Here is an 18,273-nt window from a genome sequence, read left to right as displayed (position 1 = left end):
ACTTTATTATTATTATTATAAAGGGCGGAAAGCCAAAATACAAATCAGGAAGCAAAGGGGAAAGGGGGAACGAGCATCTACTGCTCGTTATCCGAATCAACTTCCACTACGACTACAGGCTTGGATTCCACCGTCTTCTGAGAGCCTTCCTCGCCGCTAGAAGCTGAAACTTGAGGGTATGAGTCCTCAGGCTTATACACCTTCAGGAACTCAGCATAATCTTCATCGGTCTCATCCAAGTCAGAAGAATCGGAAGAAAGTACGATCGTCTCAAACTTGGCCTTTGTGGGACGCCTCAAACGAGCAGACCGGCGAGGGGGTTGAGGCCGGCTTGGCATGGTTCCCTTTCCTTTGTGAGAACTCTTCTTATCAGCAACTTCTTTGGTATTCTGCCGTTCCATCTTACTTGCCTAAAAACACAAGGGTTAGAAAAAGCAGCAAGGTATTTATAAGAAAAACTTGCCTCTTTTCAAGAAAGCCCAATACCTTTGTTAAAAGGCCCACAACAAATAAATGGGCGGCTGCAATTCCCAAAGACTGACCAGTCTAACGTGCACAAGCTCCAGAGTTGACTGTTCTGGAAAATAGCATAGACTCACCTGAAAGCCTTGACTATCAACCAAGCAGATCATGGGAGTTATCGCTCAAATTTCCTCGAGAAATTGAGCAAACGCTCCTGAAGTGCCGTTTCCCTCATACAGCATCAGATGGTGACTCCAAAGTTATTATCCTCAATTAAGAGCATAACAACTTGGGGGGCTCCTGTTCTGGGCCGAGCCTAGAAGCTCGGTACAGATTCTAACGAGCTTGTGTAGTCGAGTTGACCCTTACCCACCGGCCACACCATAAATGCTCGGGATACCAACGGCTACTTCTCTATGGCTTCTGTAACGTCTAAGACACCGGAATGATGAGCATTAACTGCGCATCATGGCTCCTTAGCCGTTTTCCGGCAGTCACTTGATGGCCATTAATGCCATCAAGGGCCTTAGCCCAGCGCTGGGGGCTATATATATGCATCTCCACTTCATTTGCAAGGTACGCATTTTTATAGCTAAGAAAACCTTACACACATACTGACTTGAGCGTCGGAGTGCCTGCAGGTACACAACCCCCCTCCGCTCCAACAGGGGTCTCAAACGCTCTCAACCACCGCAAACGCCGGCGAAGTCGCATCATTCTGGTCAACACGATCAAACATAATTGTAACTGACCTTCTTAGAATCAACTGCGAATGAATGGCTACAAAGAACATAAATGGAAATAAGCAATAAATTTCAAATCATATAATGAAAAGATAGAAACGAGATTATTGTTAGGGATAAAGTGATAAAGTTCTGATTAACTATACGGCACATACGAGGATTTGTGCTGTTTTTGCAAAATATTGCACAACCTCACTAGAAAAGTATATGTACAGCAAAAAATAAAGGTTTGCAAAGAATCAGAGGCTGTGAGTTTTTGTTTTTGTTTTATTTCCAAATAATGTGTCGCATATCACCCATAGTAAATGCAGCTCGAGCTTATCAAGTCCTTAACAAGCCTCCATTTGGAAGGCCGGCTACTCCAACCAACCCATTTGGCAAGCCTCCATTTGGAAGCCCAGCATGCCCAGCTGCTCCAACAATGCGTATATGGATGCTGGAAGCACTTGTCGTTAATGCTGAGGAGGGAACAAGATGTTCGGAATCGCTGATTTGGGAGCCTACTGCTAGGTATCATGATCACATTGGAGGTGCTCGTGCTCTGTTTTTAAACTTTAAAAACCATGCAAATCTACTTGCACAATAACTGCACAAATGAGCAGGTAATTCAACAAGTGAATGGTGACATTACATTTTTGACAGAATGAAGACCTCCTAGCATACAACTGTTAGGAATGGTTAGCTTGTGCCATAAGAAATGGCTGCAGCCTGAGCCAAGCCATGCCTGCTGGCCTGCAGATGGGCGCGCGCGTGCCAAGCCTGGCCTGCCTTGCCTTGCCTGCAGGCTTGCATAGCCAACTGGTTGGCTTGAGCTGCAAGCTAGTGTACTTTGCCTATAAAAGGCTTTATGATCAATGGAATAAATGAGCTGATTACCCCTAAAAACAACAATTGGTATCAGGTTCTCTCATCTAGGGACCTGAAGAGAGAGAAATTGCAATTTCCTAATCAAAATCAGTTACAACCGTTTTACAACCGTTTTTCCGTTAGAATCATCTTCGTTCTTCCTCGTTCTTTCTCATCTTAAGCTTCTTCTCCTCATCAATGGCGGAAGCAACGAAGTATAATCACACAAAAGTTCCTAAATTTGATGGCTATTACGAGCATTGGGCAATGTTAATGGAAAATCTCATACGATCGAAGGAACTTTGGAGTTTAATTGAACCAGGCATCACGGTGGCGCCACCTGATGCAACAGCCGATCAATTGCAAGCAATTGAAGCACTCAAATTGAAAGACTTGAAGGTAAAGAACTACCTCTTTCAATCTATTGATCGTTCCATTATGGAAACGATTCTTGTTCGAACCACATCCAAAGACATTTGGGATGCTATGAAACGCAAGTATCAAGGTTCTACGAAGGTGAAACGTGCTCATCTACAAGCATTGAAGCGTGAATTTGAGGTTCTTGAAATGAAAGATAATGAATCAGTGGAACAGTATTTCTCAAGAACTCTTGCAATTGCAAATCGCATGAGTGCACAAGGTCAAACTCTGCAAGAAGTTGAAGTTGTTGAAAAGATCTTGCGATCTATGTCCTCAAAATTCAATTATGTGGTTTGCTCCATAGAGGAATCCAATGATGTTACAGCTATGTCCATTGATAGCTTGCAGAGTAGTTTGATTGTGCAAGAACAAAGAATGAAAAGACAGATTGAAGTTACAGATGAGCAGGCCTTGAAGGTCTCAAATCCTGAGAAAGGTTATGGTAGAGGGAGAGGAAGAAACAATGGTGGTAGAGGTCGTGGCAGAGGAAGGCAAAACAAAGAGTTTGTTGAATGCTTCAAATGCCACAAGCTTGGACATTATCAGAGTGAATGCCCTGAGTATGAAGGTAATGTTCATTATGCTGAATATAATGGTGAAGAAGAAATGCTGCTTATGTCTAGAACTAGTCAAGAATCAAAGGTTAATGCAATTGAACCATGGTATCTTGACTCTGGCTGTAGTAATCACATGATAGGTCATCAAGATTGGTTTATTGATTTTGATGATAGCTATAGAGATTCAGTCAAACTTGGAGATGATTCAAGAATGGCTGTGATGGGAAAAGGTAGTGTTAGATTGAAGATTAATGATCTGGTCCATGTGATTACCAATGTTTACTTTGTTCCTGGTTTAAAAACCAATCTTATTAGCATAGGACAATTGCAGCAGAAAAGAGTCACAGTTATCTTCAAAGATGATGTTTGCAAGATTTATCATGAAGAAAAGGGTTTATTGTTCTCCACTGCTATGTCTAGCAATAGAATGTATGTGATTTCTGCAACTGTTATCAACTCTAGATGCTTGTTGTCTGCAAAACAAGAGTCAACTGTGCTGTGGCATGGAAGATATGGTCACCTACATTTCAAGGGATTGAATACCCTATCTAAGAAGCAAATGGTTAGGGGACTACCAGAGCTTGAAGAAATAGAAGATAATTGTGTTGATTGCTTGGCTGGTAAGCAATCCAGAGACTCTATCCCAAAACAAGCTAATTGGAGAGCTTCTGCAAAGCTTGAACTGGTTCATTCAGATATCTGTGGTCCTATTACTCCTCAGTCAAATGGAGGAAGCAGGTACTTCATGACATTCACAGATGATTTCAGTAGAAAGACCTGGATTTATGTGTTAAAAGAAAAGTCTCTTGCATTTGAATGTTTTCAATCTTTTAAGGCCCTTGTTGAGAAAGAAGCTAAGTGTGCTATACAATGTCTTAGGACAGATAGAGGTGGTGAATACACCTCTAAAGCCTTTAGTGACTTTTGTAGTAAGGAAGGGATTAAGAGACAATTAACTGCAGCTTATACTCCTCAGCAGAATGGAGTTTCTGAGAGAAAAAATAGAACATTGCTGAACATTGTAAGAAGTATGATTCATGCCAGGAATGTGCCTAAAAGGTTCTGGCCTGAGGCAGTGAAATGGGCAACATATGTGATGAATAGGAGTCCTACACTCAGTGTGAAAGATATGACACCAGAGGAAGCATAGAGTGGGAGGAAACCATCTGTGAATCACTTTAAAATCTTTGGATGTGTGGCTCATGTTCATATTCATGACAGTCAAAGAAAGAAGTTGGATGACAAGAGCAAAAAGTGTGTTTTGCTTGGTGTTAGTGAAGAATCTAAAGCATACAAGCTTTATGACCCTATTGAAAATAAGATCATAATCAGTAGAGATGTAATCTTTGAAGAATCAAAGAGCTGGAATTGGAGCAAGCCAAAGAAGCCAGCTAGAACTGGTAATGAATGGGAAGAGATTGATTCAGCAGATGGAAGTAATGATGAGGAACCAGCTTGTACTGATGAACAGGCTACAGCTATCAACAATGAAAATGTGGTTAATGAGACATCTAGTGATAGTGAAGCTGAGAGAAGTTCACCACTTGGTCCAAGAATAAGAAAACCATATGTAAGATTGAATGATTATGTAACTGGTCAAGCTGCAGAAGTTGATGAGGATGAGTTGGAACTGCACAATCTTGCAGTAATCAACACTAACAATGATCCAATTTCATACAGTGAAGCAGTGAAACATGAAGTTTGGAGACAAGCAATGGATGTTGAGATGGAGTCAATCAAGAGTAATGATACTTGGGAGCTCACTACTCTACCAGCTGGTTGTAACTCCATTGGTGTGAAATGGATATATAAAACAAAGTTTAATGAAAAGGGAGAAGTAGATAAGTACAAGGCAAGATTAGTAGCTAAGGGCTACACACAGAAGCATGGCATAGACTATCATGAAGTTTTTGCACCAGTGGCAAGATGGGACACTATCAGATCCATTCTAGCAGTTGCAGCTAATAATGGATGGAAGATATTCCAACTGGATGTTAAATCTGCTTTCTTACATGGTGAATTGACAGAAAATATCTATGTAAGTCAGCCATTAGGGTATATCAGCAAAGATAAGTCCATGGTGTATAGATTGAAGAAGGCCTTGTATGGACTAAAGCAAGCTCCAAGGGCTTGGTATAGTAAAATTGAATCTTACTTCAGTGCAGAGAAGTTTGAAAAATGTCCATATGAGCATACCCTATTTGTCAAGTATGGTATGAAGAATGAAATCTTGTTGGTAAGTTTGTATGTAGATGATTTGATCTACACTGGAAACAATCAAGGATTGATGGATGAATTTAAGTCATCTATGAAGAAGAAGTTTGCTATGACTGATTTAGGAAAGATGAGATTCTTCCTTGGTGTGGAAGTTATTCAAAGTAGCAATGGAATCTTCATTACTCAGCAGAAGTATGCAGCAGAAGTTTTGTCAAGGTTTGGCATGGAACACTGTAATCAAGTAAGCAGCCCTATAGTCCCTGGTTGCAAACTTGTTAGAGATGAAACTGAGCAAGGAACAGATGTAACTGTCTATAAGCAAATGGTAGGGTGTCTAATGTATCTTCTTGCCACAAGGCCTGACTTGGCCTATTCAGTTTGTTTGGTGGCAAGGTTCATGGAAAGGCCAACTGAGATGCATGTTATTGCTGTGAAGAGAATCATGAGATATCTGAAAGGTACTTTAGGATTTGGAATTCTGTACAAGTCTAAATCCAATACAGGTTTGTGCTTGAAAGGGTGGTGTGACTCAGATTATGCTGGTGATTTGGATGATAGGAAAAGCACTACTGGTTTTGTGTTCATGTTGGGAGGTGGTGCTATTTCTTGGTCTTCAAAAAAACAGCCTATTGTGACTTTGTCAACCACTGAAGCAGAATATGTGTCAGCTGCAGCTTGTGCTTGTCAAGGAATTTGGTTGAAGAATGTGCTGAATTACTTAAAGATGAAGCAGTCTGAATGCACTTTGATCTATTGTGACAACAGCTCCTCAATTAAACTTTCAAAGAATCCAATTATGCATGGAAGATCAAAGCACATTGATGTTAGGTTTCATTTCCTTAGAGATCTCACTAAGGATGGAACTATTGAGTTGGTTCACTGCAGAAGTGAAGAGCAGCTAGCAGACCTGCTCACTAAGCCCTTGAAGTTGGAGTCCTTTTGCAAGTTAAGGGAGGGCTTAGGCGTGTGTGATGTTAATAGCTTAGTGTATTGAACATTTGTTTTTGTTTTGCTGTGTTTGTTTAGTGTTTGTATATGTTCAATTAAGGGAGGGTATGTTAGGAATGGTTAGCTTGTGCCTTAAGAAATGGCTACAGCCTGAGCCAAGCCATGCCTGCTGGCCTGCAGATGGGCGCGCGCGTGCCAAGCCTGGCCTGCCTTGCCTTGCCTGCAGGCTTGCATAGCCAACTGGTTGGCTTGAGCTGCAAGCTAGTGTACTTTGCCTATAAAAGGCTTTATGATCAATGGAATAAATGAGCTGATTACCCCTAAAAACAACAACAACAACCTACTCAATCAGTTGAATGGTGGGATGCAAACAAAGGTGGCGAAAGCTGGTTGATACAAACTTTAACAATAAAATTTGGATTGAGCAATGACTAATTGTGAATCAAGGGATACAAAGAACAGAAACATAATGAAAATAAGCAATAAAATTTTAGCACTTTTGAATGAATAAATTTCAGCACTTGTGAATGAAGGACAATTTTGTTTAAACAAAAAATATTTTTTTAGGAATAAGGTTGATTATTTTGTTTAAATAAAAATATTTTTCAACGACACAAAAAAAAATTAACTAAAAAGATAAACAAAATTCAAATCATGTAATGAAAAGATAGAAACGAGATTGTTGTTAACGATAAAAGTCCAAATGAATAAACAAGACTATTAGTTTGATTATAATTAAGGATGAGAATACAGTTTGGCTATATATATATATATATATATATATATATATATATATATATACTCAACATGTAGATATGCACGTAGATATGAGGTAAATTTCTAATCATTAGACTATTTGATAGAAAAAATAAAAAATATAAGCTTTTATTTTAACATTGTTAACTTATGAAAATGGTTGACTATATAAAATATTTACCTTAATTGGTCTCCAATAGTCTTTTTTTTTTTTTAATTTCAAATGAAAATAAAAGGAAACAAGAGGGTGTGACTAGATTTGTCAAAAAGAAAAAAAAGAGAGGGTGTGACTAGAAATAAAACTAAGATTTCAAATGAAAATGAAATGAAAGATTGCTAGTATTTTGTTGAGTTAAGAGTTTGTTGGAGGGCCCAATGAAGAAAAATTAGAAATTTCTCATCCTACCCACTCACTTTCTCCCCTACCCCCTAGCAATTCGGAAAACGTTTTCCGAATTTTTTATAGTGTAAATTTTACACTAAAAAAACAGTTCGGAACGTATTTTCTGATTTTTTTGCGCGCTAGAGGAGTAGGCGAGAAAGTGAGTGGTGGGATGAGAAAATTTCGAAAAATTAAGCTTCTTTATCCATGTTTGATGGTGCGTCTATGTATTAATATGTGTGTTTGTTTTACATATATTGTATATTTTAACATGATTAGATTGATCACCCTTTGTGTTTGGGAGGAAATTCTCTTCAGTCATTTTTTTTCTTGAGTGAAATCATGGTCGTCCATTTAAATGATGAACGGTAATTCACATAATATAATAAATTAAATGAAGGGTGGATCAGAGCACTGCAACTCTCCCGTTGTTTTTTCACGGGAGGTAATTTGTTATCGTGTTTGGCACCTTCAATGGTGTTGTGCCATAAACCACAAGTTTTTATAGAGTCTTGAAATTATTTTGTAGTCATCTCGAAGATTTTAATCTTATTTATATAAGTTGACATTTTTATCTGGAGGCTTTTGGAAAAAAAATCCCGCTATCATTGATCATACCGGATTGGAATGAAAATAATGTGTTTGGAGTTGTGTAATTCTTTTGGTCATAACGAAGCCCCTAAGTCATTCCATGTCTTACGATAATACCATTAAAGAGTGAAATATGAAAGATTTAGCCAGTGATAGCATGGCAATAGTAACTTTGTTAACAAAAATTGTGTTCTTTGATTACATTTATTTATTCTTTTGAAACCAATTGTTGTTCATTGTCTAATAATACAAAAAATTATTGTTGCTTATGGCATTCCTCCTAGTTTATGCATTTGGATTACTTCTCATTCTCAAACACCACTTCTTTTGATTACTTCTAAGTTTTGTTGTTTCCCTTCTCAATTTTATATCTACTAAACTTTTATTACTATATAGTTTTGTAATAATAATAATAATCAATCATAACACACAACAATTATTTCATTGCTCAAGCTAAATCATTACAAAGGATTTTAAAATACATCCTCTAAAGTCATTCAATACTTTAGTACTAGTATACTTAATTTGCTTAGCAATTAATACAAGAAACTACTAGATTTCATACCTTATTTTATTTATGTGCATCCTTGTCACAACTCAATACATGAGTACGTGCTACGCAAACTTTTTTATATATAAAATATATTCATAAAAAAAAACACAACTTAATGAAGAAGCAAATTACAAAACAAGATACATATTTGTCACACTGATTGTGACTTAAAAAAGATTCCCTATGCATATTCATGGATCTAATCTGTTAGCTAGGGAGTTCCTTTTTATGGTTTATTAGTCATTTTTTTCCTTATTTGTTTATTTCATCAGTTTGGTAAAAAGTTTAACCAAAACAAAGTTATTATCATCATCATCATCATCATTATCATTACTATTATAATAATGAAATGATGATTATGATTATTAATCATGTCACATACTCACATGTGTGTGTGTGTGTGTAAGTGTGTTAAAGGACAAGTTGCAAATGCATGTGGATCTGCAGTAATTGAATTCAATATGTCCATTCATTTGGCAGAATCATATCATTCTGAACATCATTTGGCGATTTTGTTGACTGTTGATTCTCATCAACTGAATACATGCTTTCCCTATTGCTCAAAACAAGATCTGCAAGTTGTTGTAATACCAATATTTTAGTGCAAATTGATGAATATTCACAAATAGTAGTATATAGTAGTAATAATAAAATAAAATATTGCTAGTTGATATAGACTATTTGGACTGTTGGAAAAAAAAACTGAATCACCCAAATTTAACTACACTTTTGTCATATAGCTGACTAGTAATTTCATTAAAAAAAATGTGCATATGTTCACATGGGGCCGTTGGCCATATGATCACCGCCAAAAATGAAGACCTCGGAGCCTCTTCTTGACAGAGCCACTACCATGCAGGACTTGAAATATCCCCTTGCTATGGAATGGTTGAGTGACATACTTTGTCCGTCCTAAAGATATTTTTTGCAAGGTCTGATGGATACATGTCGTGGAGAGGATGCTCACAAAGAAATAAGACGATATCAAATGGTTAGCCTCATGTATGAAAGTCATCATGTATAGACTAGACTAGGGTTTTCCCTCATTAATGAGAGGATTGAAGCTCAACTGAAATCTGCACCAAGCTACAGAAAAAAAATAACAACAAAAATGGAAGTAACATAATTGTAACTGACCTTCTTAGAATCAACTGCGAATGAATGGCTACAAAGAACATAAATGGAAATAAGCAATAAATTTCAAATCATATAATGAAAAGATAGAAACGAGATTATTGTTAGGGATAAATTGATAAAGTTCTGATTAACTATACGGCACATACGAGGATTTGTGCTGTTTTTGCAAAATATTGCACAACCTCACTAGAAAAGTATATGTACAGCAAAAAATAAAGGTTTGCAAAGAATCAGAGGCTGTGAGTTTGTGTTTTCGTTTTATTTCCAAATAATGTGTCGCATATCACCCGTGGTAAATGCAGCTCGAGCTTATCAAGTCCTTAACAAGCCTCCATTTGGAAGGCCGACTACTCCAACCAACCCATTTGGCAAGCCTCCATTTGGAAGTCCAGAATGCCCAGCTGCTCCAACAATGCGTATATGGATGCCGGAAGCACTTGTCGTTAATGCCAAGGAGGGAGCAAGATGATGAGGAGGTAAATTTATAGTCATTAGACTATTTGATAGAAAAAATAAAAAATATAAGCCTTTATTTTAACATTGTTAACTTATGAAAATGGTTGACTATATAAAATATTTACCTTAATTGGTCTCCAATAGTCTTTTTTTTTTTATTTCAAATGAAAATAAAAGGAAACGAGGGTGTGACTAGATTTGTCAAAAAAGAAAAAGAGAGGGTGTGACTAGAAATAAAACTAAGATTTCAAATGAAAATGAAATGAAAGATTGCTAGTATTTTGTTGAGTTAAGAGTTTGTTGGAGGGCCCAATAAAGAAAAATTAGAAATTTCTCATCCTACCCACTCACTTTCTCCCCTACCCCCTAGCAATTCGGAAAACGTTTTCCGAATTTTTTATAGTGTAAATTTTACACTAAAAAAACAATTCGGAACGTATTTTCCGATTTTTTTGCGCGCTAGAGGAGTAGACGAGAAAGTGAGTGGTGAGATGAGAAAATTTCGAAAAATTAAGCTTCTTTATCCATGTTTGATGGTGCGTCTATGTATTAATATGTGTGTTTGTTTTACATATATTGTATATTTTAACATGATTAGATTGATCACTCTTTGTGTTTGGGAGGAAATTCTCTTCAGTCATTTTTTTTCTTGAGTGAAATCATGGTCGTCCATTTAAATGATGAACGGTAATTCACATAATATAATAAATTAAATGAAGGGTGGATCAGAGCACTGCAGCTCTCCCGTTGTTTTTTCACGGGAGGTAATTTGTTATCGTGTTTGGCACCTTCAATGGTGTTGTGCCATAAACCACAAGTTTTTATAGAGTCTTGAAATTATTTTGTAGTCATCTCGAAGATTTTAATCTTATTTATATAAGTTGACATTTTTATCTGGAGTCTTTTGGAAAAAAAAATCCCGCTATTATTGATCATACCGGATTGGAATGAAAATAATGTGTTTGGAGTTGTGTAATTCTTTTGGTCATAACGAAGCCCCCAAGTCATTCCATGTCTTACAATAATACCATTAAAGAGTGAAATATGAAAGATTTAGCTAGTGATAGCATGGCAATAGTAACTTTGTTAACAAAAATTGTGTTCTTTGATTACATTTATTTATTCTTTTGAAACCAATTGTTGTTCATTGTCTAATAATACAAAAAATTATTGTTGCTTGGCATTCCTAGTTTATGCATTTGGATTACTTCTCATTCTCAAACACCACTTCTTTTGATTACTTCTAAGTTTTGTTGTTTCCCTTCTCAATTTTATATCTACTAAACTTTTATTACTATATAGTTTTGTAATAATAATAATAATAATAATAATAATAATCAATCATAACACACAACAATTATTTCATTGCTCAAGCTAAATCATTACAAAGGATTTTAAAATACATCCTCTAAAGTCATTCAATACTTTAGTACTAGTATACTTAATTTGCTTAGCAATTAATACAAGAAACTACTAGATTTCATACCTTATTTTATTTCTGTGCATCCTTGTCACAACTCAAGACATGAGTACGTGCTACGCAAACTTTTTTATATATAAAATATATTCATAAAAAAAACACAACTTAATGAAGAAGCAAATTACAAAACAAGATACATATTTGTCACACTGATTGTGACTTAAAAAAGATTCCCTATGCATATTCATGGATCTAATCTGTTAGCTAGGGAGTTCCTTTTTATGGTTTATTAGTCATTTTTTCCTTATTTGTTTATTTCATCAGTTTGGTAAAAAGTTTAACCAAAACAAAGTTATTATTATTATCATCATCATCATCATCATCATCATCATCATTATCATTACTATTATAATAATGAAATGATGATTATGATTATTAATCATGTCACATACTCACATGTGTGTGTGTGTGTGTGTGTAAGTGTGTTAAAGGACAAGTTGCAAATGCATGTGGATCTGCAGTAATTGAATTCAATATGTCCATTCATTTGGCAGAATCATATCATTCTGAACATCATTTGGCGATTTTGTTGACTGTTGATTCTCATCAACTGAATACATGCTTTCCCTATTGCTCAAAACAAGATCTGCAAGTTGTTGTAATACCAATATTTTAGTGTGATCTTAACTGTTGATTTAGTCTAGTCCAGAACATAGTGCAAATTGATGAATATTCACAAATAGTACTATATAGTAGTAATAATAAAATAAAATATTGCTAGTTGATATAGACTATTTGGACTGTTGGAAAAAATGACACTAGTTTATCTCCATGAGCTTAATTAAGTTGATATAGACATTGTACCATAGATGTAGGATCTGAGTTCGAACTCCGGACACTCCACTTATTCATTTTATGGGTGAAATTTTCAGCCATTAAATTATTTGACAAAAAAACGAACATTTTCTAAAACCAAAATTAGTATAGAGAGATTAATTAGTACTAACTAGAATTAATATTAGGTCAGCTTCTGTGTAGATGGTGATTTTCCTATTCACACTGTTAAAATATTGTTGATCGCTCGATCAAGATTTGACAGTTTAAATTAAACTTTGTTATTATGAAATATGTCGTTTGATCAAATATGGAACTAATCGAGGTCCCACCGAGGAATCCAAATTCTTAATATTTGTATTAATATGCATGATGTATGCCAAAAAATTTTATGAAAATAAAGAATGAGATTATGTGTGTATGTGGCATAATACAATCAACATATATAATAATAGAATAAGTCTAACATCTGATTAAGACTCTTTTTTTAAAACTCACATCTGATTAAGACTTGAGTATAAGCAATTAAATGAATAATTGATCATAGGAAATAAACTATTTTTAGGATGAGAAATTTAATTCATTATATTCAAAGAACTTTTTAAATTACTAAACAATCTAAAGCAGCTACTTACACCTATTAATCATATGGATATATGGAGTAGTAAGTAAATGGCATGGCATGGCATGGCATGGCATGAGGAGTAGTAGCAATAAATCAAAGTTGTTGGTTGATAGTAATAAAAAATTAAGAATAGTACCTCTCAGTGGAGGGAAGTCAACAACTTTGGGTCCTCTAGACATTGCAGCTGTTTTGTCAAAGTGTAGTTGCAAAGCCTGCACAACTCTGGCTGGTATAAGGACAGTGGAGCAACCTTTTCCTAACCATATAACGTGCATAAAACAAATCAATTTTGGTGTAAGATGTGTAACAAATTTCATACAATTGTTTGGAGAAAGTAAAGTATATTATTTAAGCGTTCCCATGAGTTAAATTCAGTTGAAAGAAACATTGTATTTTATATGTAGAAGTCGAGTTTGAATTTCAGACACTTCACTTATTCATTTGAAAAGTAAAATTCTAGCCACTAGACTATCTAAATAAAAATATAATTAAGGATTTGCTCAACATTAAAGAATCTTCAATTTTGCTCACCAAACTCTCTAACTACTTAATTTAAAATAATAATAATAATAATAATAATAATAATAATATCTGTTAATTGGTGTGGAAAATAAAACAGGTAAGGATCAAATCATGAACTCAAACGTGTGCAGCATGTAGTAGATTAGAGGGGGGAAAATCAAGTTCAACTCCATAAAGAATATTTGGTCACCACTAACTAATAGATCACATGCAAACCAGTTTCAAATTTCAAAGGCTAGCTAGCTAGGCTAAACATGGCTGATTAGTAGATATATGAAGCATAATGTAAACTTATTCATAGTAAATTAGTAATACTTAAATCTATTCAAATGAAAAATAAAAAAGAAATTATGTAATTTTATTTTATTCCATTTCCATACTACTTATTTTTAGACAAATGTTATCTTGTAGTTTTATTTAGTTCTTATTATATTTTTTTTAATATAAACAAAATTTATTTATATTAGAATTGATCATCGTAATATATAGAATATTTAAATTTAATCCCTTAAAATAAAGACTAAAATGAATAATATAGATCAATTTTACTAATATATATTGTTCAATTTTTTTTTACTAATATATAAACAAGTTTTGCATGAACTAAAACAAAACACTTATGACCAAAATTATATACTTACAAGGTCTAGAAACAAAAAAAAATAAAAAAACTAAATGTAAGAAATGGTATATTTGTGTTACTAAAATCATAATTAATCCAACCAAGATATTGAGGTCAAGTGGTTAATAAATTCTTTTTGATCCAACTGTTCAGGAGAACTCAAATTTAATAGTAATTTTTTATCGGAACTTTACTTACTTCGCAGCTTGATAAATTTTTTTAGTGTTGAGTTGAGACAAAAGAAATCTATCCTAGACAGGAAAAAGCAAGTTGAGCTAGAAACAGAGTAAGGAGTGGGAAAGTAGACATTCCATTTGATTCATATCAACCAACCATTACCAACCAACTACTCAAAAACAAAACATGAAGAGATAATTCATTACCTTGCTTCTTTTTTGTTAATTCTGATGGAGCAACAACGGTTCCACCACGAGGTAAGAAAACACCTGTCCCATTTCTTGAACCAGAACCACCAATAAAAACCGCCCTCATACATCCACCACCACCACCGATCTGCAATGGAGTTGGTCTTGGTAGACGAGGAAGAACCCTGTTTCTTCCATTACCTTTCTTCTTATCAATCTCTTGTTTCTCTTCATTTTGCTTTGGAGACAGAGCATGTTGTTGATGTTGTTTCTTGATGTCATTAATGTAATGTTGTTTTACTTCAATGGCTTTAATTTGTTCTTGAATCAATGCTTTGTGTGAATAAAGTACTCCATGATCAATATTGTGTTTGGAAATTGCTCTTTCTTCATAGGTTGTTGTTTTCCAACATGGTGTAGCTGGTGGTGATGGTTCTTGAGATGACCCTTCTGAGCTACCTTGGTTACAACTCACCGGTGACCAGAGAGTTGAATCAGGTGAACTCGTTAACTCCCATGGCTGCATAAAAACAAAAAATAGAGCATAGCTCATTAATTACTACTCTGATCTCAATGTCAGAACCGACTCTCGAATCAGACAGCAAAAAAATTAAATTATATAGTACCTCCGGATTAGATGAGAAATGGAATGAGTTGTGATCATCGTCTTCTTGAAGCATGAAACGAGACATTTGATGTGTTAACTCGGAGATAAAATCATCGTCGGAATGGAGTGATGATGAATTTTTATAATTATCATCAGCCATGATAAAAGGAAAAGAAATTATTCCTACTAAAACAATAAAAAGGAGAGAAATTATAGCGTTTTAAGTATGGTAGAACAAAAGAACCTACTATTATAATAAACAAAACAATGAATGAATTTGATTAGAGAAACATGGTGTGTATGGGGCATACAATATGTAAGTATGTAAAAGTTTGTACTAAAAGTTGGGTTTGTTAAAAGCAATTCCTTTATGAAGAAAGAAAGAAAAAACACACGCTAACAAGAGGTAGAAGCTAAAGCTTTAAATGGAAATGAGAATAATTAATTTTCTTAGGGAAATTAAGGAAGAAAAAAAAAATGAGAGTGATGTATTTATGAAGATAGAAGTGGGTCCTAATGAAGAGAGTATTTTTATGCTGAGAGTTCGGTTTAGTAGTTGGACTAGACGAAATACATAGATACATATAACAAGTACAACTCACCTGCCATTTGTTGGACTTGGTACAGCTTGCACCCCCCTAAACATGCAAACAACTTATCAGTAGGTCATGACTCTTTCACATTATTTTATTGTGTTAGTGTTGTTTTTGATGTTGAAAAATAATTTTCTAAAAAATAAAATCGAAGATTTTATTGGGGGAGTCACGTACTAGGTTGCTCTTTTTAAGACGCTTCACGGTACTGTTCAAATTGTGCAAAACAGACAATTAAACCGTATCGTCCTCAGGATAAAACAGCTCTGTTCAACACAGAACCGATCAATTACTGCACTGTAATGATCGGAAAAGGAACAACTTCTTGAATGGTTCTACAAAACCACTCGAAAATTGATACAACAATATCGGTACTGCTACAACAATAGCAATTCACACAACCAATGAACACAACCAATGAAACAGAAAGAATTGTCTTTTGACAAAGAATGAAAGACGAGAGCAATATTTGGAGTATATATGAATTGTTTTTGTGCTATATGAATTGCATTTGCTTTTGAAATGATGAATTATATATTCCTTTTCACAAGAGAAAGAATGAAGTAAGTATTTAGAAAATTGAATTGAAAGGCTCCAAAAATAACATAAGGGACATATTCATTGTGAGGATTAACATAGGACAACCAAATAATAACGTATATGGGACAATGAAATTATGTGTGGATTAATGGATTAATGGATTAATTGAAGGATAAGAATCCGTTTTTCTTTCAAACGGGAAGAAATCAAAATGTGAGTCAGTAATAAGTGGCTTTTTTTTTGCTTATAAAAAAAAATGGTTTTTTTTGTTACAATAGAGAAAACAAAAGAAAGAAAAACAAAACATCAGTAAAACTATTCTCGGATAAAACCCACGCCCCACGCGTCAGCTAGGAGCGGCTGAGAAAGCTCATTAGGGGTAGAGATTGCCACTAGGGGTGAGGTAGATAGGGCACTCATCTTGACCAATACATCCACACACACATTACCTTCTCAGAACGTGTGATCAATCACAACCTCTCAATCTCTAGCAATAAGTGGCTCCTTTGATCGACCATCTTAATTAACTAAAAAATAGTTATAATTTTGTGATTAAAAAAATATTAGTCACTTTGGGATATATATATATATATACTACTAAAGAGAGTGTTCTTAGCAATGTGGGGTTTTTTCCCACTTTTTTCAATCTACCCTCCTTAGTTTCAGGTCCTACAAGACCAATGTGTTCTTCTCGTTATTTTTTCAATCACAATGGTGCACCCTCCACACATTAAATGAACTCAACTAAGTTCATTTTCCAACGGTTAGTTTATGCAATTCATTTCGTGGGTGCATGTGGTGTGATTTTTTAATTTTTTTTATGGACTGCGGTGTGAATTATATTGGGAAATGGATCCACAGTATAGCTTATTGTCTATGTCTATGTTCAATTTTTAATTTATACGTAGTTTATAAATTTGTACTATGATAAAAGAATACCTAAAAGGCTTTATGTGGCTTGAGTTTAACATAATTTAACTCAATAGACTTTTCAAAATATTTTATCCTTGTCTAATTAAAACAATGCCTATTGTCAAAGGCGGATTCTAGGGTGGGAGAACTTACTAGGTTTCTCACCAATGCACCATATCTTTTATCCATTGGATGAAATGGATTGAATGAGATGTATGATATTATGGTGTAGTATCAGTATTATATAAAAATTTTTTCACTCTATTTTGTATCAGTAATATTGGTGGATTATCGCAACCAAATTTTATGTCCAAATTCTTCGGGTTCAAATTTAATTAAGGTGTTTGTTATCTTTAAAACATCAAATTAAGATTTTGCCTCAACAGGGAGATGCTGAGTAGACTTTTTTGTTAACGTGAATATTTTAATTAACATTTTCATTTAACTTTTCACATTAAAATTAATTTTTTATTTCTCGTAAAAACAAAATTAATAAAAGAAATAGAAGTTAAATGAATGGAGGAATGGAAAACCCATACAATGTTATCCATTTTCGCTATATTTCTTCTTCATTTATCCTCTCCCTCGGTGCCTCCATAATTGTCCTCCTCGTGGTACCTGAATATCATTTTCTACCTATGGAACTGAAGAAGTTTGATTTAGTATTTTCAGAGTTTTATTTTTTTTTGTGTGTTTTGGATCGAAGTGATTTTGTAGGAGGAAAATGTTTTTTGGAATTTGAATTGTGAAATTTGTTGCGGTGTTATGTAGTAGGAACTTGAAGAAGATGAAGAAAACAAACCCTTTTAATTTTTCCCTTTCAATTTTATTAACAATTTAAATTCTAATATTTAACTAATTTTGTTTTTATGAAAAATAAAAAATTAATTTCAATGTTAATTAAAATATCCACGTCACCATAAAAGTCTAGTCAGCATCTGCCAAATCATCATAAATTTGACATGTCAACAAAAAATTCAATTTAGGGACCTTTTTAAAAGTTTTGAGAATTTGCAGAATTAAAATCAAACTTTTTTTTTTTTGCAGGGCTAAAATCAAAACAAGGCATAATTGCAGTGACCATTTTCATATTTAAGCCTATGTTTAATTAATACCCCGCATTTAATTTTTTTCAAGTAAGATGATAGGAATAAAAAATGATAAG

At 34.4% G+C, this 18,273-nt stretch overlaps 1 protein-coding gene across 1 annotated transcript; it reads right to left on the bottom strand.

Moving 5' to 3' along the window:
* Positions 1–11,412: 11,412 nt before the first annotated feature.
* LOC123894011 lies at positions 11,413–15,569 on the bottom strand. Its single transcript, XM_045943869.1, has 5 exons — positions 15,375–15,569; positions 15,083–15,246; positions 14,475–14,976; positions 13,084–13,203; positions 11,413–12,134 (listed from the first exon to the last, which is right to left on the bottom strand). Exons 2-5 carry the CDS (start codon positions 15,221–15,223, stop codon positions 12,019–12,021), a joined length of 879 nt encoding a protein of 292 aa, XP_045799825.1. The 5' UTR covers positions 15,224–15,246; positions 15,375–15,569; the 3' UTR covers positions 11,413–12,018.
* Positions 15,570–18,273: the final 2,704 nt, after the last annotated feature.

The sequence above is a fragment of the Trifolium pratense genome, linkage group LG7, assembly GCF_020283565.1.
Source record: "Trifolium pratense cultivar HEN17-A07 linkage group LG7, ARS_RC_1.1, whole genome shotgun sequence".
NCBI classification, from domain to species: domain Eukaryota; kingdom Viridiplantae; phylum Streptophyta; class Magnoliopsida; order Fabales; family Fabaceae; genus Trifolium; species Trifolium pratense.
This window is presented reverse-complemented; position numbering and strand designations above follow the sequence as displayed.

Coding starts and splice junctions, on each gene's coding strand:
- LOC123894011 (XM_045943869.1), bottom strand. CDS start 15,223: ATGGCTGATGATAATTATAAAAATTCATCATCACTCCATTCCGACGAT. Junction 13,204..14,474: donor ATTAACAAAAAAGAAGCAAG/GTAATGAATTAT, acceptor TTATATGGTTAG/GAAAAGGTTGCTCCACTGTC. Junction 12,135..13,083: donor TGACTTCCCTCCACTGAGAG/GTACTATTCTTA, acceptor AACAACTTGCAG/ATCTTGTTTTGAGCAATAGG.